General features: G+C 33.6%; 1 protein-coding gene across 2 annotated transcripts in view; it reads left to right on the top strand.

Annotated features, from left to right (window-relative positions):
* Positions 1 to 1,714: 1,714 nt before the first annotated feature.
* The window catches only part of LOC143231834 (fasciclin-1-like), an 86,337-nt gene continuing 63,193 nt past the window's right edge, over positions 1,715 to 24,858 (top strand). The window contains exon 1 of one of the 2 annotated variants that reach the window (XM_076466508.1): positions 1,715 to 2,372. In XM_076466508.1, the coding sequence (XP_076322623.1) occupies positions 2,271 to 2,372 (102 nt within the window). In that variant the 5' untranslated portion in view covers positions 1,715 to 2,270. The remainder of the gene's footprint in view (positions 2,373 to 24,858) is intronic. The other variant, XM_076466509.1, reaches the window with a different exon arrangement.

Genomic DNA, 24,858 nt, shown 5'->3' with positions numbered 1-24,858 from the left:
ATTTCAGACTGTCTGAAACTACGATACGTAACAATCATCTGGAGACTCTGAGATAAATTTTAATATGTAATAGCCATAGCTCGTGTTTAAGAGCTATATAGAAAATAAAAAAGTTAAGATAATGAAATATGTCCGTACATCCTTCACTACCTTAGAGATAAACCGTTATTTTTTACTTGTGCAACAAGCATTGTTTGTCGTATCGAAGTATCTTCAAATCAGTAATTGAATATTTTACAATCAGACTTGCGTTAAAACTAAACTTTACCAGAAATGAATATTAGGGTCTTTAGTAATAAAAGGAAAAAAGAACGATACATATCTTATATCCATGATTAGAGCTCATAATAATATCTGAACGTTTATAAGAGTATTAATTTTGAGGATGAAATCACAAAACTCAGAGAAACGATCATTAACATCTGTTGAACAACTACTTCAGCCTAGCGCGTTAAGGCGTGCGCTTCGTAATCTGAGGGTTGCGGGTTCGCGACCGAGTCGCGCCAAACATGCTCGCCCTCCCAGCCGTGGGGTCATTATAATGTTACGGTCAATTCCACTATTCGTTGGTAAAAGAGTAGCCCAAGAGTTGGCGGTGGGTGGTGATGACTAGCTGCCTTCCCTCTAGTCTTACACTGCTAAATTAGGGACGGCTAGCACAGATAGCCCTCGAGTAGCTTTGTGCGAAATTCCAAAACAAACAACTACTTAACATCACGAACGCGGTAAATTTAAAAGACTTACCCTAAAATCCGGAGCTCCATTTCCTGTAATGAACACGAAAGATAACTCAATGTGGTTTTATTCTAAAAGAAAAACATCAACAAACAATTGCACGTCAACTATGCTTACTATTACTGGAAATAACCAGAAAAATACAAACATGGTTGGGCGTTCATTTTAAAATATCATTGCTACATTAATTAAAAGTCGATTAAAAAAAAAAAAAAAGTCATAGACGTTAAACCTCAATGCTTCTGAGGTGTAGTTTTATATTTTTCCAAACGACTTTATTTTGATGATAATGTTAGGAAAAAACGACCTTTGCACTCCCGTTAATTATTAAAGTACTTTTTATTTTAACCAACATTTCACCTCTTCGGTTTCTGCAAGGCTAGTATAATGTTTGAAAGACCTTATTAACATTTGCACTTGCTTCTGTATTTGGCAGAAAAATATAAAATAACGAAATAAAAGTAAATACAATTGCAAACTAATTATAGTTAGTTGCTGGAACGTGGGAAAAATAAAGAAAAGATTAAGCAATGTTTAACTCACTGGTTTAATTTGACATTTTAGCTTTTTTTTATAACTCACTATTTATTCATAAGAGGGCAGCACTAAATACGTCGAAAGCGATAGATATTTTAAGTTTAATATTATATTTAGTTTACTTTAGCAAGTAAAAATTCAAACTGCTTATGATTTGATGATTGAAATATTAAGAAAACAAAAGGGATATTTTTCTTTCATTTCTTTAATTTTTTGTTATCGATTCTTTGACATTTTATGCGTGGTAGATGTGTTTCCCTTATTTTTTTTGTTAAATTACGAATTTGTTTTTAAATACAAGATACAACTGCGATTGAAAGCGAAAGTAATTAATAACATGTTTCTAAGTTGTTTGCGATTGTGAATCTAAAAGATTAAGTGAAGCCCGTTAGAATGGGCGTGGTTAAGCAACACTGCACGTTGCAGTCAGTACCCATAGTCCCATAGTCCTAATTCTTTCTGTGCACCATGATCGCGCAGGCTCAGTAGTGAACCTAACCTCATAATACCTTCACTGCTTGTATTCTATCTCCTGTAACCTAGGTTCTTCTTTGGTCGACCACTTTCTGAATTGGAAATTCGACTACAGCAACAAATCAAACAAATTGATGACCGGATGCTGAGAGCTTGTTTATGGAGAAGTTGTGTTAGCTGCAATTAGTTTTTATTTTTGTAAGTGCTGCAAGCTGGAGACAATGTGGTAATAATAAAACAATCAAAGAACTGTCTTTACACTACAATTTCTCTTCTTGATCTTGAAACGTCACTGGTTTTATAACCGCCATACCAGCTGCAATATCACCGCGTTAGTACGATAGAACATCAACAGTAAGGTGGCTGAAGCGATAACGGGACTTGGAGGACACCGAGTTATGTGACTGACGAACTATCTGTTGTTCACAAAAAGAGAGAAAAAAAACGTTGTGGGAGAAGACTGGTACTTCTGTGCAAGCCACGTGATTGCGAACTCCCAATAAAAAATTATAATAATATAAATCATGAAATTTCTACTTACATTGTGTCTTTTCTGCTGTTGGAAGGTTCTGACATTTGCAGAGTCAATTTACGAGGAACTTGAAAACGATCCACATTTTTCTAGGGTAAGTGAAACTTCACTTGTTCTGCATTGGTGAAATTATTCGCATGAATCTATTAAACTGTTTTAAGTTGAGTTTTCCACGTGTAACGTATATGTTTTATTAAGAAGTGAATTAAGATAATATATATACAGCAGCTTCGAACTGCGTAACAGAAGATGAAACTGATACTCAAGTAGTGATTTACCCTTAATTAAAATTTGCCCAAGAAAAGTACGAGAACGTACTGAGCTCTGAGGAAATACGTTTAATGTGTCTTAATAAGATCAGACCTGGAAACAGCTGTCTTAGCGACTTTCTGAGTGTGACAGTGAATCGTTACAATTACAAAACCTTTAACTAAACATACACACCCTTTCAACTAGGCAGCAAAAATACTAACGTTATTCTGTATTTGAAAGAATTCACGAGAAGTATGTGTTATAAAGCTGAAAATTATGAAGACATGCGAGATATGACGTCATTTTTAATAAAAGCATTTAAACACCAATAGCATAACAAAATATATTCACTGATTTACATATCGTATCTCTGTATGTATATTTGTCTATTTTTATAGCCTGGCACGTAATTAAGTAGTTTAGAATGAATCACATAGATGATTATGATATATTGATCGATAGGAGGTGGTCAGTAATGAATCGCTAGAGGACGTAGCAGCCTCGTGACCACTAGCTACGCCCTAACATATTCCTACAGAGAGTTCCTATTATACATATTGATCAATATACGTCTCTCGCTTAGAGACGTCATTAAAGATACGAGATACAAAACAAACGGTTTGATTTTATTACATTTGCATTCTGTTTGTGTTGTTATCGTATCTTCCAACAATTCTGTTAATTTAATGACGGAACTATATGTGTTTATTAATTTTAATTATTAATTAATAGCCAGATTCACATGTAATTAATTCTCCTTTCTGGTCTTCAAACGAAAGTTTCTCTACAACATTTATTCCCCCGTGAAGAAAACAATTAACTATGTTCAAATTAAGGCTTTTATAAAGATTAGAGAAACTGATTGTTTAATCTCCGAGAGTTGCATGTTTAAAAGAGTAAATTTATCCTGGTGATTATAATATATACTTCTATACAACTGTCATCATACTGCACCACACTAAAGGGAAAATATTGATAATGTATATCGGATTAATTCTACCACAGTTGGCAAAGTGGTATATTTTATTCACTATCTTATAGAAGACTTGGTTCGATACAAACAGGTAATGTACAAAGTGACCATCTTTCAAAAAACAAGCCTTTACTGCTATTTTGTGATTTTATATGTGTGAAGGAAGAAATCACGATGCATTTGGAAAATAATACGTATATGAATCATTGTTTTAGATTCTAGGTGAGCCCGGCATGACCAGGGTGGTTAGGGCACTCAACTCATAATCTAAGTGACGCGGGCTCAAAACCCCATCCCACCAAACATGCTTGTCCTTTCAGCCATGGAGGCGTTATAATGTGACGGTCAATCCTACTATTCGTTGATAAAATGTAGCACAAGAGTTAGCAGTGGGTGGTGATGACTAGCTGCCCTTCCATCTGGTCTTACACTGCTAAATTAGGAACGCCTAGCGCAGATAATTCTCGTGTAGCTTTGCGCGAAAACAAAGAAACCTTTTAAGTATTAACAGTTAGGCATCAACGTTTGAGTGAAGATGCCACAACTATTCTGGTAGAAGTTCTTACATAATTTAGTTGTAGTCTCTTTCCGCTGCGGCTGTGTGTTCTTAACTTACTTTGAGAACATCAAGACCAGTTCGCTGTTCTTCCAGCTCTTTTATACAACGAATGGTTACGCTGCGTTACATCATTAGCAACAATTCTGGCACTATGAGTTTGAAAACAACGAGAACACAGTTCAGCCTGTATTTATAATCCAGATAGATAAAAAGCACTGGACATTTCACTGCAAAGAAATTATCCCAACTGCCCAAAATTGGTCACTTTTCAGCTCTTGTAAGCTTTGAGACATTTTGTGAAATGAAATATTTATAGATTAATCAGTCAGAACCTTAACAATGGTTCATGACTACAGGTCATGTACAACTGTGCTAATGTGTTTCACAGACAGACTTCCCACATAAGCCATAGTTGTCAATGCAAGGTTTCTGTCCTCGTGGTACTTTATGTAACGAATTCAATGTTTAATTGACATGGTCATATTTGGTCAGATGTTAGCTTGGAGGATGTTTGGATCTGATTACTTCATAAAATACTTGTAACAAAGGACTATTCGTACCTTCAAGATTGACTTTTCACATCTACAACAGAGAAAAGTTAAGATTAAATTCCCCACCTTTCATTATTTTATTTTATTTTCAGGAAAATATCGAATCTCTGAAAGTTTGACCTCCAATGTTGCCGGTGACAACGTTTTCAATAAGCCAATCACCGTTTTATGTGGAGCCTCACTTGTACTTTTCAAGTCTTAAACTTGTGTTCTCTCGTGCTGTTGTTTTCAGAATACAACTTCAAGACCTCTTCTTGATCGTATGGAAAATCTTTTAGAGTTCAACAAAACACGATAAGAGATGTTATTAAACTAACGCTATGAGATTGTTTGTTTGTTTTCAATTTCGAGCATAGCTACACCAGAGCTTTCTTCGCTAGCCGTCCCTAATTTAGCAGTGTACGACTAGAGGGAAGGCAGCTAGTTATCACCACCCACCGCCAAATTTTGGGCTGCTCTTTTGCCAACGAATAATGGGATTGACCATCACATTATAACAACCCCACGGCTAAAAAAAGCGAGCAGGTTTAGTGTGACGGGATTCGATAAGATAACCTTCCCAATTCCAGAATCATCTCAATAACCATTTTCTGAACCTAAAACAATAAATCAGTATTTTTTCTTAGCCAAGGAGAACAAAACTTTACACATTATTACAAGTGAGCCCTAACTAGTGTTTTGTACAGAGAAATGGTGACCTATTTTTACTTGGATTTCATGTTTAAAACTTGTTACTCTGCGCACTTGTATCAAAGTTTCTTCGTCATCTATTCCAACCATCTCTTAACTTTATCAGTCTCAAATTGGGTTCTTCATCATCAAATTTTAACATTTTATTTAATTTACCCACCACTGTGCCAAGATCTTCTCCAATCACGATATTCAGTAGGTTCTTATTTATATTAAACGTGTGATCCAATTTATGATAAACCATATACTTAGTACAATTACAGCTTCTTTCTTATCGACTAATCTAAGTCGTTCTGTAATACCACGACATCCCAAATACGATTACAAATACCCAATAATTTAATGTAATTGGCAAACCTTACTAAATTATTAATGAAATTCCTATCAATGTTATTCATGTAAAAGACTCAACAATGACCACTGAGGCACAACGGTCAGGCCTGAATCTACACGCCATTGATGGCAATATTTTGATTTTTTTCCATCAATAGTCCTATAATCCAATTAAATAGTTTCTCCTCCAACCACTACTGTAATAATTGTTTAGCTAATCTTCTGTTTGGCATCTAATAAAAAAACTTTTGAAAACCTAAGTATGACAAGTCTACACCCTTTCATTTATACAGATAATAAGACACGTAAAAAACAACAACAACATAAGTTAGTAGATCAAGGTTTATCTTTGAAGAATCTATTTGAACTTCATTTTATGATTTCTTATTTCATCAAGTGCTTTTGACAAGATTACATTTTCAGAGATTATAGAGTTTTTTGTTAGTGTCTAATAAAACAATAACAATAAATGACTTATAACTTCTGTGGCAATCCTTTTTTAAACAGGAGTAACAGTAGGAACTCTAGAATCCTATTAATATCATAACACTGAGTCATGGCTGTACATCTTTATAATCCTATTAATATCATAACACTGAGTCATGGCTGTACATCTTTATAATCCTATTAATATCATAACACTGAGTCATGGCTGTACTCTTTGGATTTATAACGTCATTATAGCACTAAATCAATACGACCTATTTCTCTTGAAGTAAATCGATATTTTGGTATAATGTTAGAACACAGTTTAGATCTGTTTGAAGTGTGTCGAAACAGTAAATGACTTTACTACTAACGTTGTTTGGATATGAATATTAGTATTTATTTTCCATGTTGGTTCAACTACTAATTTACTTTATTTCGTTACGTATGTAGACTTTATAAACGTTAATCTTTTTATTACGTACATAGGTATATGAACATCCAGATGTAATACATGTTGAATATATAATATTTAATTATATAATATATAATTTGTGCACAGTAGAAAAACAAACACAACAACATTCATTTCATTGGAAAGCGAAATATTAGTTTCCTCGTACTCAACTTTATGTGTTTTACTATTTTCCTAGGCCCGGCATGGCTAGGTGGTAAAGACGCTCGACTCGTAATCCGAGAGTCGTGGGTTTGAATCTCCGTTGCACCAAACATGCTCACCCTTTCAGCCATGGGGGCGTTATAATGTGACGGTCAATCCCACTATTCGTTGGTAAAAGAGTAGCCCAAGAGTTGGCGGTGGGTGGTGATAACTAGCTGCCTTCCCTCTAGTCTTACACTGCTAAATTAGGAACGGCTAGCGCAGATAGCCCTCGAGTAGCTTTGTGCGAAATTCCCAAACAAACAAACAAACAAACTCGCTCATAACTGTCCTGAACTGAATTCACTATGACGTTAAATATAATTTTACTCTGTCTTCTCAAAATTTTAATGGTTAATTGTTTGTTTGTTTTTTAAACAGTATCGAACGAAGATTATTATACAAAAGCAAGAGTCTTTCTAATTAATATTGTTTAATCTTGAATTTTCGTATACCAAGGCACTCTCAGCAAATCCGTGTAATAAGTTTTAAAATCATGACAATTTTTATTCGTGTGGATTATCTTCTACCGATGGCTCCTTTCTTCAAGTTACGTTGTGCTCTAATCTCAAACGCTCGTTTTCATTGGCGAAAGTAATGAATTAATTTGATTCTGGGGACCGTAGGAAGATCGAAAGAAAACTTCGTAATTATAACTCACGGAATATTTCTAACCGCAAACGTGAGTGAATAAAAATTGTAACAATATTTACTGGATATTTCTTTGTACTTAAATTAGGTATCTAACTTAAAAGCCAAGTATTTGTTTTTCAACTAATAAATTACAAAATATTTTCATAGACATTAAAGAGAGTAGATTGAACTATAACCTTTACTGCTTAAATTAACGACCCTTCAAAGTCACTCGACGTTACCAATGTAGTATTATTAAAAAGTAAATATACACACGGGTTTGTGCTGGTCGAATAGAGTAAGTTCGTAGGTTGTTTATTATTAAGCCTAAAGCTACATAATGGATTATCTGTTTCTGCCAACCACGAGCATCGAAATCTGATTTTTAACGTCATAAGGCAACAGATCAGTCACTGAGCCACTGGGGAAGAGGGTTGAAAGTGTGAGTGACTGAACAATTCCTTTGACATGAGAACACTTGATTTACTTGAACCTGTATGACTGTATTTTTAATTTAAAAACTTACTAATGGTAACACCTTTTGTGACACAGTTATTGTAAAAGGGAGGGAAGTGGTGGGCTAAAGTTTTGGGTGATTAAAAAAAAACTATTTAATATAAGTAGCGATAAAGTTACCCCCCCTTCCCCAATCCCCTCAAATCTTTGGACAATATTTTAAACTGTACAGGGATTGTAGAATCCAGTAACTGTGCTGCCATCTATTTAATTAATTTCTTATTGTTTTATTTTAATTTCCCTTAAGTTCATATCTAATATTTTTCTAAGCGGAGAAGTAATGATATATCTTGTAGTACGTTGACAGAGATGTCTTTTAGATGAAGCCAAACGTGTAAACTTTATGTATAAGGCTTCACGGCGACATTGCCCTAAATTATTAGGTCACGTGAGCTACCAGGGGTCTGCACGTACTATATATGTATCCATGGTTACATTTTCATCGATCGTTTCAGATGAAATATATGACCCACCATTCCTGTAATGCGACATCACTGACTATGCGGCTCCAGGGTTGTTTGGTTGGTTGATTTAGTGTTTTATGGCACAAAGTAGCTAGGCTATCTGCGCCAGGGTGACGACAACTTACAAAAGCAAATTTAGAACTCCTCCTGGATAGTGTTAATCGATAATAATCCGATATGGCCGAAATATAGAGATTTATACATATTAAAAGAGATTAAAATCCCTTTACACAATTCAACCAGCAATATAAGGTCAGTGGTTTATTTTATGTATGTACTAATATTTATTTATTCTGTTATTGTATAGCATGCATGGGTACATTTATGCATATAGAGATTACAAACAGATAAACTATCGATTTTCTGTGGACATCACCCAATAAAAAACAATTATAGTTACTCACATTATCAACTCGGCCCGGCATAGCCAAGCGGTTAGGGCTTGCCCTGTCAGCCGTGAGGGCGTTATAATGTGATTGTCAATCCCACTATTCGTTGGTAAAAGAGTAGCACAAGAGTTAGCGGTGGGTGGTGATAACTAGCTGCCTTCCCTCTGGTCTTACACTGCAAAATTAGGGACGGCTAGCACTGATAGCCCTCGTGTAGCTTTGTGTGAAATTATAAAAAACAACAAACATACATTATCAACTCACAGCTTCAACACCTACGTTAAAATGATGACTACAATGTAGTTATATAAAGATAAGTGGATTTATTACAAATGAAATCCATAGTTAAATCAAAATAACTAAAACGAGATATTATTAAAAATAATTATTAGAACAAACACTAACACAAGGTTTATATAACGTTCAACCTTGTCAACAAACACCAACACAAAGTTTATATAACGTTAAATGTTGTCAACAGACACCAACACAAGGTTTATATAACGTTAAATGTTGTCAACAAACACCAACACAAGGTTTATATAACGTTAAATCTTGTCAACAAACACCAACACAAGGTTTATATAACGTTAAATCTTGTCAACAAACACCAACACAAGGTTTATATAACGTTAAATGTTGTCAACAAACACTAAAACAAGGTTTATATAACGTTGAATCTTGTCAACAGACACCAACACAAGGTTTACATAACGTTAAATGTTGTCAACAGACACTAACACAAGGTTTATATAACGTTGAATCTTGTCAACAAACACTAACACAAGGTTTATATAACGTTGAATCTTGTCAACAAACACTAACACAAGGTTTATATAACGTTGAATCTTGTCAACAAACACCAACACAAGGTTTATATAACGTTAAATCTTGTCAACAGACACCAACACAAGGTTTATATAACGTTGAATCTTGTCAACAAACACCAACACAAAGTTTATATAACGTTAAATGTTGTCAACAAACACTAACACAAAGTTTATATAACGTTAAATGTTGTCAACAGACACCAACACAAGGTTTATATAACGTTGAATCTTGTCAACAAACACCAACACAAAGTTTATATAACGTTAAATGTTGTCAACAGACACCAACACAAGGTTTATATAACGTTGAATCTTGTCAACAAACACTAACACAAGGTTTATATAACGTTAAATCTTGTCAACAAACACTAACACAAGGTTTATATAACGTTGAATCTTGTCAACAGACACCAACACAAGGTTTATATAACGTTAAATGTTGTCAACAGACACCAACACAAGGTTTATATAACGATAAATCTTGTCAACAGACACTAACACAAGGTTTATATAACGTTAAATGTTGTCAACAGACACCAACACAAGGTTTATATAACGTTGAATCTTGTCAACAGACACCAACACAAGGTTCATATAACGTTAAATGTTGTCAACAAACACTAACACAAGGTTTATATAACGTTGAATCTTGTCAACAGACACCAACACAAAGTTTATATAACGTTGAATCTTGTCAACAAACACCAACACAAAGTTTATATAACGTTAAATGTTGTCAACAAACACTAACACAAAGTTTATATAACGTTAAATGTTGTCAACAGACACTAACACAAGGTTTATATAACGTTGAATCTTGTCAACAAACACTAACACAAGGTTTATATAACGTTAAATCTTGTCAACAAACACTAACACAAGGTTTATATAACGTTGAATCTTGTCAACAGACACCAACACAAGGTTTATATAACGTTAAATGTTGTCAACAGACACCAACACAAGGTTTATATAACGATAAATCTTGTCAACAGACACTAACACAAGGTTTATATAACGTTAAATGTTGTCAACAGACACCAACACAAGGTTTATATAACGTTGAATCTTGTCAACAGACACCAACACAAGGTTCATATAACGTTAAATGTTGTCAACAAACACTAACACAAGGTTTATATAACGTTGAATCTTGTCAACAGACACCAACACAAAGTTTATATAACGTTGAATCTTGTCAACAAACACCAACACAAAGTTTATATAACGTTAAATGTTGTCAACAAACACTAACACAAAGTTTATATAACGTTAAATGTTGTCAACAGACACTAACACAAGGTTTATATAACGTTGAATCTTGTCAACAAACACTAACACAAGGTTTATATAACGTTAAATCTTGTCAACAAACACTAACACAAGGTTTATATAACGTTGAATCTTGTCAACAGACACCAACACAAGGTTTATATAACGTTAAATGTTGTCAACAGACACCAACACAAGGTTTATATAACGATAAATCTTGTCAACAGACACTAACACAAGGTTTATATAACGTTAAATGTTGTCAACAGACACCAACACAAGGTTTATATAACGTTGAATCTTGTCAACAGACACCAACACAAGGTTCATATAACGTTAAATGTTGTCAACAGACACCAACACAAGGTTCATATAACGTTAAATGTTGTCAACAAACACTAACACAAGGTTTATATAACGTTGAATCTTGTCAACAGACACCAACACAAAGTTTATATAACGTTGAATCTTGTCAACAAACACCAACACAAAGTTTATATAACGTTAAATGTTGTCAACAAACACTAACACAAAGTTTATATAACGTTAAATGTTGTCAACAGACACTAACACAAGGTTTATATAACGTTGAATCTTGTCAACAAACACTAACACAAGGTTTATATAACGTTAAATCTTGTCAACAAACACTAACACAAGGTTTATATAACGTTGAATCTTGTCAACAGACACCAACACAAGGTTTATATAACGTTAAATGTTGTCAACAGACACCAACACAAGGTTTATATAACGATAAATCTTGTCAACAGACACTAACACAAGGTTTATATAACGTTAAATGTTGTCAACAGACACCAACACAAGGTTTATATAACGTTGAATCTTGTCAACAGACACCAACACAAGGTTCATATAACGTTAAATGTTGTCAACAAACACTAACACAAGGTTTATATAACGTTGAATCTTGTCAACAGACACCAACACAAAGTTTATATAACGTTGAATCTTGTCAACAAACACCAACACAAAGTTTATATAACGTTAAATGTTGTCAACAAACACTAACACAAAGTTTATATAACGTTAAATGTTGTCAACAGACACTAACACAAGGTTTATATAACGTTGAATCTTGTCAACAAACACTAACACAAGGTTTATATAACGTTAAATCTTGTCAACAAACACTAACACAAGGTTTATATAACGTTGAATCTTGTCAACAGACACCAACACAAGGTTTATATAACGTTAAATGTTGTCAACAGACACCAACACAAGGTTTATATAACGATAAATCTTGTCAACAGACACTAACACAAGGTTTATATAACGTTAAATGTTGTCAACAGACACCAACACAAGGTTTATATAACGTTGAATCTTGTCAACAGACACCTACACAAGGTTCATATAACGTTGAATGTTGTCAACAAACACTAACACAAGGTTTATATAACGTTCAACCTTGTCAACAAACACCAACACAAAGTTTATATAACGTTAAATGTTGTCAACAGACACCAACACAAGGTTTATATAACGTTAAATGTTGTCAACAAACACCAACACAAGGTTTATATAACGTTAAATCTTGTCAACAAACACCAACACAAGGTTTATATAACGTTAAATCTTGTCAACAAACACCAACACAAGGTTTATATAACGTTAAATGTTGTCAACAAACACTAAAACAAGGTTTATATAACGTTGAATCTTGTCAACAGACACCAACACAAGGTTTACATAACGTTAAATGTTGTCAACAGACACTAACACAAGGTTTATATAACGTTGAATCTCGTCAACAAACACTAACACAAGGTTTATATAACGTTGAATCTTGTCAACAAACACTAACACAAGGTTTATATAACGTTGAATCTTGTCAACAAACACCAACACAAGGTTTATATAACGTTAAATCTTGTCAACAGACACCAACACAAGGTTTATATAACGTTGAATCTTGTCAACAAACACCAACACAAAGTTTATATAACGTTAAATGTTGTCAACAAACACTAACACAAAGTTTATATAACGTTAAATGTTGTCAACAGACACCAACACAAGGTTTATATAACGTTGAATCTTGTCAACAAACACCAACACAAAGTTTATATAACGTTAAATGTTGTCAACAGACACCAACACAAGGTTTATATAACGTTGAATCTTGTCAACAAACACTAACACAAGGTTTATATAACGTTAAATCTTGTCAACAAACACTAACACAAGGTTTATATAACGTTGAATCTTGTCAACAGACACCAACACAAGGTTTATATAACGTTAAATGTTGTCAACAGACACCAACACAAGGTTTATATAACGATAAATCTTGTCAACAGACACTAACACAAGGTTTATATAACGTTAAATGTTGTCAACAGACACCAACACAAGGTTTATATAACGTTGAATCTTGTCAACAGACACCAACACAAGGTTCATATAACGTTAAATGTTGTCAACAAACACTAACACAAGGTTTATATAACGTTGAATCTTGTCAACAGACACCAACACAAAGTTTATATAACGTTGAATCTTGTCAACAAACACCAACACAAAGTTTATATAACGTTAAATGTTGTCAACAAACACTAACACAAAGTTTATATAACGTTAAATGTTGTCAACAGACACCAACACAAGGTTTATATAACGTTGAATCTTGTCAACAAACACCAACACAAAGTTTATATAACGTTAAATGTTGTCAACAGACACCAACACAAGGTTTATATAACGTTGAATCTTGTCAACAAACACTAACACAAGGTTTATATAACGTTAAATCTTGTCAACAAACACTAACACAAGGTTTATATAACGTTGAATCTTGTCAACAGACACCAACACAAGGTTTATATAACGTTAAATGTTGTCAACAGACACCAACACAAGGTTTATATAACGATAAATCTTGTCAACAGACACTAACACAAGGTTTATATAACGTTAAATGTTGTCAACAGACACCAACACAAGGTTTATATAACGTTGAATCTTGTCAACAGACACCAACACAAGGTTCATATAACGTTAAATGTTGTCAACAAACACTAACACAAGGTTTATATAACGTTGAATCTTGTCAACAGACACCAACACAAAGTTTATATAACGTTGAATCTTGTCAACAAACACCAACACAAAGTTTATATAACGTTAAATGTTGTCAACAAACACTAACACAAAGTTTATATAACGTTAAATGTTGTCAACAGACACTAACACAAGGTTTATATAACGTTGAATCTTGTCAACAAACACTAACACAAGGTTTATATAACGTTAAATCTTGTCAACAAACACTAACACAAGGTTTATATAACGTTGAATCTTGTCAACAGACACCAACACAAGGTTTATATAACGTTAAATGTTGTCAACAGACACCAACACAAGGTTTATATAACGATAAATCTTGTCAACAGACACTAACACAAGGTTTATATAACGTTAAATGTTGTCAACAGACACCAACACAAGGTTTATATAACGTTGAATCTTGTCAACAGACACCAACACAAGGTTCATATAACGTTAAATGTTGTCAACAAACACTAACACAAGGTTTATATAACGTTGAATCTTGTCAACAGACACCAACACAAAGTTTATATAACGTTGAATCTTGTCAACAAACACCAACACAAAGTTTATATAACGTTAAATGTTGTCAACAAACACTAACACAAAGTTTATATAACGTTAAATGTTGTCAACAGACACTAACACAAGGTTTATATAACGTTGAATCTTGTCAACAAACACTAACACAAGGTTTATATAACGTTAAATCTTGTCAACAAACACTAACACAAGGTTTATATAACGTTGAATCTTGTCAACAGACACCAACACAAGGTTTATATAACGTTAAATGTTGTCAACAGACACCAACACAAGGTTTATATAACGATAAATCTTGTCAACAGACACTAACACAAGGTTTATATAACGTTAAATGTTGTCAACAGACACCAACACAAGGTTTATATAACGTTGAATCTTGTCAACAGACACCAACACAAGGTTCATATAACGTTGAATGTTGTCAACAAACACTAACACAAGGTTTATATAACGTTCAACCTTGTCAACAAACACCAACACAAAGTTTATATAACGTTAAATGTTGTCAACAGACACCAACACAAGGTTTATATAACGTTAAATGTTGTCAACAAACACCAACACAAGGTTTATATAACGTTAAATCTTGTCAACAAACACCAACACAAGGTTTATATAACGTTAAATCTTGTCAACAGACACCAACACAAGGTTTATATAACGTTGAATCTTGTCAACAAACACCAACACAAAGTTTATATAACGTTAAATGTTGTCAACAAACACTAACACAAAGTTTATATAACGTTAAATGTTGTCAACAGACACCAACACAAGGTTTATATAACGTTGAATCTTGTCAACAAACACCAACACAAAGTTTATATAACGTTAAATGTTGTCAACAGACACCAACACAAGGTTTATATAACGTTGAATCTTGTCAACAAACACTAACACAAGGTTTATATAACGTTAAATCTTGTCAACAAACACTAACACAAGGTTTATATAACGTTGAATCTTGTCAACAGACACCAACACAAGGTTTATATAACGTTAAATGTTGTCAACAGACACCAACACAAGGTTTATATAACGATAAATCTTGTCAACAGACACTAACACAAGGTTTATATAACGTTAAATGTTGTCAACAGACACCAACACAAGGTTTATATAACGTTGAATCTTGTCAACAGACACCAACACAAGGTTCATATAACGTTAAATGTTGTCAACAGACACCAACACAAGGTTCATATAACGTTAAATGTTGTCAACAAACACTAACACAAGGTTTATATAACGTTGAATCTTGTCAACAGACACCAACACAAAGTTTATATAACGTTGAATCTTGTCAACAAACACCAACACAAAGTTTATATAACGTTAAATGTTGTCAACAAACACTAACACAAAGTTTATATAACGTTAAATGTTGTCAACAGACACTAACACAAGGTTTATATAACGTTGAATCTTGTCAACAAACACTAACACAAGGTTTATATAACGTTAAATCTTGTCAACAAACACTAACACAAGGTTTATATAACGTTGAATCTTGTCAACAGACACCAACACAAGGTTTATATAACGTTAAATGTTGTCAACAGACACCAACACAAGGTTTATATAACGATAAATCTTGTCAACAGACACTAACACAAGGTTTATATAACGTTAAATGTTGTCAACAGACACCAACACAAGGTTTATATAACGTTGAATCTTGTCAACAGACACCAACACAAGGTTCATATAACGTTAAATGTTGTCAACAAACACTAACACAAGGTTTATATAACGTTGAATCTTGTCAACAGACACCAACACAAAGTTTATATAACGTTGAATCTTGTCAACAAACACCAACACAAAGTTTATATAACGTTAAATGTTGTCAACAAACACTAACACAAAGTTTATATAACGTTAAATGTTGTCAACAGACACTAACACAAGGTTTATATAACGTTGAATCTTGTCAACAAACACTAACACAAGGTTTATATAACGTTAAATCTTGTCAACAAACACTAACACAAGGTTTATATAACGTTGAATCTTGTCAACAGACACCAACACAAGGTTTATATAACGTTAAATGTTGTCAACAGACACCAACACAAGGTTTATATAACGATAAATCTTGTCAACAGACACTAACACAAGGTTTATATAACGTTAAATGTTGTCAACAGACACCAACACAAGGTTTATATAACGTTGAATCTTGTCAACAGACACCAACACAAGGTTCATATAACGTTGAATGTTGTCAACAAACACTAACACAAGGTTTATATAACGTTCAACCTTGTCAACAAACACCAACACAAAGTTTATATAACGTTAAATGTTGTCAACAGACACCAACACAAGGTTTATATAACGTTAAATGTTGTCAACAAACACCAACACAAGGTTTATATAACGTTAAATCTTGTCAACAAACACCAACACAAGGTTTATATAACGTTAAATCTTGTCAACAAACACCAACACAAGGTTTATATAACGTTAAATGTTGTCAACAAACACTAAAACAAGGTTTATATAACGTTGAATCTTGTCAACAGACACCAACACAAGGTTTACATAACGTTAAATGTTGTCAACAGACACTAACACAAGGTTTATATAACGTTGAATCTTGTCAACAAACACTAACACAAGGTTTATATAACGTTGAATCTTGTCAACAAACACTAACACAAGGTTTATATAACGTTGAATCTTGTCAACAAACACCAACACAAGGTTTATATAACGTTAAATCTTGTCAACAGACACCAACACAAGGTTTATATAACGTTGAATCTTGTCAACAAACACCAACACAAAGTTTATATAACGTTAAATGTTGTCAACAAACACTAACACAAAGTTTATATAACGTTAAATGTTGTCAACAGACACCAACACAAGGTTTATATAACGTTGAATCTTGTCAACAAACACCAACACAAAGTTTATATAACGTTAAATGTTGTCAACAGACACCAACACAAGGTTTATATAACGTTGAATCTTGTCAACAAACACTAACACAAGGTTTATATAACGTTAAATCTTGTCAACAAACACTAACACAAGGTTTATATAACGTTGAATCTTGTCAACAGACACCAACACAAGGTTTATATAACGTTAAATGTTGTCAACAGACACCAACACAAGGTTTATATAACGATAAATCTTGTCAACAGACACTAACACAAGGTTTATATAACGTTAAATGTTGTCAACAGACACCAACACAAGGTTTATATAACGTTGAATCTTGTCAACAGACACCAACACAAGGTTCATATAACGTTAAATGTTGTCAACAAACACTAACACAAGGTTTATATAACGTTGAATCTTGTCAACAGACACCAACACAAAGTTTATATAACGTTGAATCTTGTCAACAAACACCAACACAAAGTTTATATAACGTTAAATGTTGTCAACAAACACTAACACAAAGTTTATATAACGTTAAATGTTGTCAACAGACACTAACACAAGGTTTATATAACGTTGAATCTTGTCAACAAACACTAACACAAGGTTTATATAACGTTAAATCTTGTCAACAAACACTAACACAAGGTTTATATAACGTTGAATCTTGTCAACAGACACCAACACAAGGTTTATATAACGTTAAATGTTGTCAACAGACACCAACACAAGGTTTATATAACGATAAATCTTGTCAACAGACACTAACACAAGGTTTATATAACGTTAAATGTTGTCAACAGACACCAACACAAGGTTTATATAACGTTGAATCTTGTCAACAGACACCAACACAAGGTTCATATAACGTTAAATGTTGTCAACAAACACTAACACAAGGTTTATATAACGTTGAATCTTGTCAACAGACACCAACACAAAGTTTATATAACGTTGAATCTTGTCAACAAACACCAACACAAAGTTTATATAACGTTAAATGTTGTCAACAAACACTAACACAAAGTTTATATAACGTTAAATGTTGTCAACAGACACTAACACAAGGTTTATATAACGTTGAATCTTGTCAACAAACACTAACACAAGGTTTATATAACGTTAAATCTTGTCAACAAACACTAACACAAGGTTTATATAACGTTGAATCTTGTCAACAGACACCAACACAAGGTTTATATAACGTTAAATGTTGTCAACAGACACCAACACAAGGTTTATATAACGATAAATCTTGTCAACAGACACTAACACAAGGTTTATATAACGTTAAATGTTGTCAACAGACACCAACACAAGGTTTATATAACGTTGAATCTTGTCAACAGACACCAACACAAGGTTCATATAACGTTGAATGTTGTCAACAAACACTAACACAAGGTTTATATAACGTTAAATGTTGTCAACAAACACTAACACAAAGTTTATATAACGTTGAATCTTGTCAACAGACACCAACACAAGGTTTATATAACGTTAAATCTTGTCAACAGACACCAACACAAGGTTTATATAACGTTGAATCTTGTCAACAAACACTAACACAAGGTTTATATAACGTTAAATGTTGTCAACAAACACTAACACAAAGTTTATATAACGTTGAATCGTGTCAACAAACACTAACACAAAGTTTATATAACGTTGAATCTTGTCAACAAACACTAACACAAGGTTTATATAACGTTAAATGTTGTCAACAGACACCAACACAAGGTTTATATAACGTTGAATCTTGTCAACAGACACCAACACAAGGTTTATATAACGTTAAATCTTGTCAACAGACACCAACACAAGGTTTATATAACGTTAAATGTTGTCAACAGACACCAACACAAGGTTTATATAACGTTAAATCTTGTCAACAAACACTAACACAAGGTTTATATAACGTTAAATCTTGTCAACAAACACCAACACAAGGTTCAAGGTTATTGTTCATAAAAGAACATTTAGCAGGTAGAAGACAATAAGTGTGTTGGCCACATTCCTTGATAAATATCACATTGTTAAATCCTCAAACACGGCTAGAAACACACGTTTATGAAAAATTTTGAAAATTCTAAAGTAAACATAAAATACTGACTTTAATAAATTAAAGAACAAAGAAAACGAAAAATGTATTGTCCGTATTACAGGTGCACCGATGTCTTCCAAATTTACCATGCGGTAATATTTCAGCACGTGTTTAAACCTCTGTTTACATAACTATAAACACCCATCGTTTGAGATCATTCTATTTCTTCATCTCTGTATAACGAGGCTTTCAAACTCCAGAATATTTAACAAGCTGACAAACGTTTACAAATGACTATGTGCAAGGTTTGAAATCAAAATATAGGAGGCAAAAATGTCTGACTTAACTATTGTGAACATCGTGTGTATGATATATCCCAGAGGAAAAAAGTGGGAAGCGATTGCCACCACTTGTAACCCACCACCAGAAATCTCACCTATGTATATGACTTTAACATACTGATTAGGGGCCCGGCATGGCCAGGTGGTTAAGATACTCGACTCGTAGTCTGAGGGTCGCGGGTTCGAATCCCCCTTTACACCAAACATGCTCGCCCTTTCAGCCGTTGTTGGCGTTATAATGTGACTGTCAGTCCCACTCTTGGTAAAAGAGTGCCCTAAGAGTTGTTAGTAGGTGATGATGACTAGCTGCCTTCCCTCTGGTCTTACACTGCTAAATTAGGGACGGCTAGCTCAGATAGCCCTCGAGTAGCATTGCGCAAAATTCAAAACAAACCAAACCATACAAGGTCCAGCTATGTAACATGCGTGTTTTGCCAGCTTATATGAACAGTTTCATACCATTTTTTTCGAAATCCAATTATTTGTTTTCACATCGAAATACGTGGTTGTAACATTTAGGCTTAGACTATTTTCTCCTTGTTCCGATGATGAATTATTCGATGTATCTATCTATTCTTTCTGCATATTTTCCTGTTTAGGAAATGCAGGTTGAGAATTTGAATAATTCTACGTTTGTATACGTACAATTGTAAAACAATATGAAGGTCATCATATGAAACTATTCCCTAAAAGAAAGAAGTAAAACTACCATTAAAACTACAAATTATCTCAATCAAAGTCCAGCTCGGTGTTCATGTTTAAAACTACAGCTTTTACATGACAATGTAACGTTCTCATGTATAATTATTAGTGTTTAACATGAATAATGAACGTCTGAGTCAGAGTACGAACAGCTGCTCCGTTGGATTCGAAAGAAGGAATAACATTATAAACGAGTTATTTCCACTCATGTGGAGAGAATGTTCTACCGAAACAAAGTAAAGGTCAATGTGCTAGAGTGCTAATGCTTTTAATACTCACATAAGTTAAGCTCTAAAGGATAACTTGGAACTGTGTATGTTTGTGTGTTTTTATAGGATAACTTGAACTTGTGTGTGTTTTTTTATTGGATAACTTGAACTTTGTCGTAATATTTTAAACACTCGACCTACGATGTGAACTTTGACCCCGGAATTTGTCCTTTAACTCAAAGTCTTTCTGGAAAATCTTATAAAATTTTGTTTTCAATCGAATTTCTCTGTTAATTATAATTTATTATAATTTTTATTTAATATATATATATATTAATTTTTACATTTTTATTGATATCCGTATTATTGTTATTATATTTCGCTGTTTATATTTGTTATTAATATTTTACTTTTCCAGTTCCCTTATCTTAATACACACTTTTGTGTGTATGACTCCTAATATTTTTGAACATTGCTTTCTGCACAAACACATTTCTATACGTTTTTATTATTTCAAAACTACTCTTTATTTTTTGTTTTCGCACTTCCGGTTCATTAGACATGCGTGATGAGTAACTTCCTATTCAACGACTACATGATCGAACGCTGTGATTAAAATCAGTGATGTCGAGAAATGGTTATTTATCGTTAAGTTTGATCATGGAAGATCCACTTCTGTGGAACTTCTCTTGAATTACTGATGAAAATAGTAATAATGTCCATTGTTCTTCTTTGAAGAATATTAAAATATTTTCAGATGAGGCTGCTGTGTTAGTATTGCATTCTTCTATAAGATGAAGTGTTTCTGGACTCTTACTACAAGAGTAAGTTGTTACAGTTTATCGATTTTTTACTCAAAACCAGTTTCAGAGCTGTAAACGTACAGATCCCACACCGTGATTCGTGACTTTACGACTCATACGTCACGCACACACTCACAAGGGATTTCTAACAGTTCGGAACAAATTAGGTGGTAGTGAACGCCTTGTCTAACAACGCTTGTCCTAGGTGGCGCCACGATGTAAGTTTATTTCACACACTCTTTGCTGAAATTAAATATAGAAACATTTCTGCGCTAAATTCTGAAGATTTAATAAAGTAAAGCTTTGTATACAATACTATTTATACACCCAACGATACCTAATATAAATTAGTTGATTTTAAACACTCTCTGTCGGATTACAACTTAATAAACAATCTCATTACGTAACTTTGAGAAAGGTTTTTTCTACAGTCTCTTTAGACGTTTTTCCAAAAAAACATGACTTGGCATGGCCAGGTGGATAAGACACTCAACTCCTAATATGAAGGTCGCGGGTTCGAATCCCCGTCACACCAAGCATGCTCGCCCTTTCAGCCGTTGGGGCGTTATAATGGTACGGTCAATCCCACTCTTTGTTGGTAAAAGAGTAGTCCAAGGGTTGGCGGTAGGTGGTGATAACTAGCTGTCTTCCCTCTAGTCTTACACTGCAAAATTATGGACGGCTAGCGCAGGTAGCCCTCGTGTAGCTTTGCGCGAAATTCAAAACAAACCAAAACCAAAAAGATACCGACATTTTGTACGAAATATTTTAATTCTGAAACATTGCAACATTATAAAAACACAAGAGGTGACTGAAGCTTACCCTGATGAGTAAAACTATAGCTTTTGAGTTACTGGGTCTTTTATTGTAGTGTTTAATTTATTTTTATAACATTACGCACAGAAATAGTTGACAGTAATATTGAGTGTTTTAATTGAATATGACCTTTGCCTTTCTCATTAACTGAAACTATTTTTATCTTGGAGTTACGTCGTACTCTATGTTTTGTCTCAAAAGTGAATCTTTTCAGTCTGTCTTTCTTCATATTTCATTCACTTATTAATTAAAACCCAAGTCGTTGTTTGATCGAGGAAGAAAGCGAACTTGCAATTCGAAGTTTCTAATAAATATAGCTTTTTATTTAAATGTTAGAAGTAGTTTATATCTTTTTCTGTATTTATTGGTTTTTATTCCATTAGAGACTTGCGAATAATTTTTCATATTTGTTTCCATAAAACTCGTTTCTTCTTAAACATACCACGTTCCGCATCGGGTTACCTAACTCTTAGAACTTTGTTGAGTATTCCAGGGTCCCTAGGGTATGAACAATAAATATATGCTTATCACTATAACAACACCAGCCAAGCATCTGTAATGTATCTAAACGTTTCGATGTTCAACATTCGCATATGTCTTTGGATATCGACATAATGCTGAATGTATTCTAATTGTGATCACCAACGTTAAACTAACGTGATAGACAATAAGTTATTCTACACTGTTTGCAAGTGAAGCCCTAAAAGTTGAAGTGCGTTTGAAGTACACTAATGTTATGATGGGCTTGGAGTGAAACCCTAAAAGTTGAAGTTCGTTTGAAGTACACTAATGTTATGATGGGCTTGGAGTGAAACCCTATAAGTTGAAGTTCGTTTGAAGTACACTAATGTTATGATGAGCTTGGAGTGAAACCACAAAAGTTGAAGTTAGTTTGAAGTACACTAATGTTATGATGAGCTTGGAGTGAAACCCCAAAAGTTGAAGTTCGTTTGAAGTACACTAATGTTATGATGGGCTTGAGATTTGAAACTGCCAGAGAAGTTATGGATTTACACCAAAAGTGTAGATCAGGGTTAACAAATGATAGTATAGAGTTCCTGGTTATTTACCTCCAAAAATGTTAGAGTTTTAATACGAGTGTTAACCCTGACCAATCAGTGAGAAATATGGATAACATAACACACAGGACATATACCTTTACCTGTTTACTACTAGTGATAACAGCATGTTGAAGAAAGTGTAGATCACATAACACACAGGACATACCTTTACCTGTGTATTACTAGTGATAACAGTATGTTAGTTGAAGGAAGTATAGATTACATGACACACAGGACATATACCTTTACCTGTGTATTACTAGTGATAACAGTATGTTAGTTGGAGGAAGTATAGATTACATGACACACAGGACATATACCTTTACCTGTGTATTACTAGTGATAACAGTATGTTAGTTGAAGGAAGTATAGATTACATAACACACAGGACATATACCTTTACCTGTGTATTACTAGTGATAACAGTATGTTAGTTGGAGGAAGTATAGATTACATCACACGCAGGACATATACCTTTACCTGTGTATTACTAGTGATAACAATATGTTAGTTGGAGGAAGTATAGATTACATGACACGCAGGACATATACCTTTACCTGTGTATTACTAGTGATAACAGTATGTTAGTTGAAGGAAGTATAGATTACATGACACGCAGGACATATACCTTTACCTGTGTATTACTAGTGATAGCATCAGGTGAAAGTTTTAGTTATGCTTAACGTATACGATGAAGCTGTGAATAATTGTTTTAAAAAGTCCATAACTTTGCTATTACACGTTTGTGATAGAATTTCTGACTTTTTGAAATAAAAGCAAATATATTAGTGTTACATTTCATTAGTTTTGGACATTGAAAGGTTTGTACGTCACCATATATTTACTATTATACAAGTTTTACAAAGAGGAAAATACTGAACGTAAATACTGAAAGTAACAGGGAGTAACTTAAGCAAGAAAATATGAGGGAATACTTTGTTCTATTTATTATTGCATATGGTTTCATTTTAGTTTTGCTAAAATAACACGAGGGCTATCTGTCCCTAATTCAGCAGTATAAAATTAGAAGGAATGCAGATAGCCATAACCACCTACCGCCAACTCTTTGGCTACTCTTTTAACAACGACTAGTGAGATTAACCGTCACATTACAACGCTTTCATGGCTGAAAGGGCGAGAATGTTTAGTGTGACGGAGATTCGAACCCCGCGACCCTCAAATTACAAGTTGAGTGCCCTAACCACCTGCCTATTGCAAACGGAAAAAGCAAAAACTTGAATACAGAATTAAACTCTACAGCTGAGACTGTTAGAACTCGCTGCCTATTTCTCTATATGACCATTTCTAAATTGGGGATCTTGGTACGAAAATGTTTTTCTACATATTTTGAAGTATGTTTAAGGGTTAGAGTTAATCTTCTATCTCTCGTTTTTATTTGTTAATTAGTTTTCCGAGGCTTAACGCTTGGATTCTTCTCCACCATAGAGAAGACTATTTATGAATATATATATATATATATATAAAAGTAGCCATCCAACCATATTTTAGGACAATTAAGTTTAGTATGGCGACAGA

The sequence above is a fragment of the Tachypleus tridentatus genome, chromosome 11 (genome assembly GCF_004210375.1).
Source record: "Tachypleus tridentatus isolate NWPU-2018 chromosome 11, ASM421037v1, whole genome shotgun sequence".
Lineage (NCBI taxonomy): Eukaryota > Metazoa > Arthropoda > Merostomata > Xiphosura > Limulidae > Tachypleus > Tachypleus tridentatus.
The sequence above is the reverse complement of the archived record's forward strand: the minus strand, read 5'-3'. Positions and strand labels throughout refer to the sequence as shown.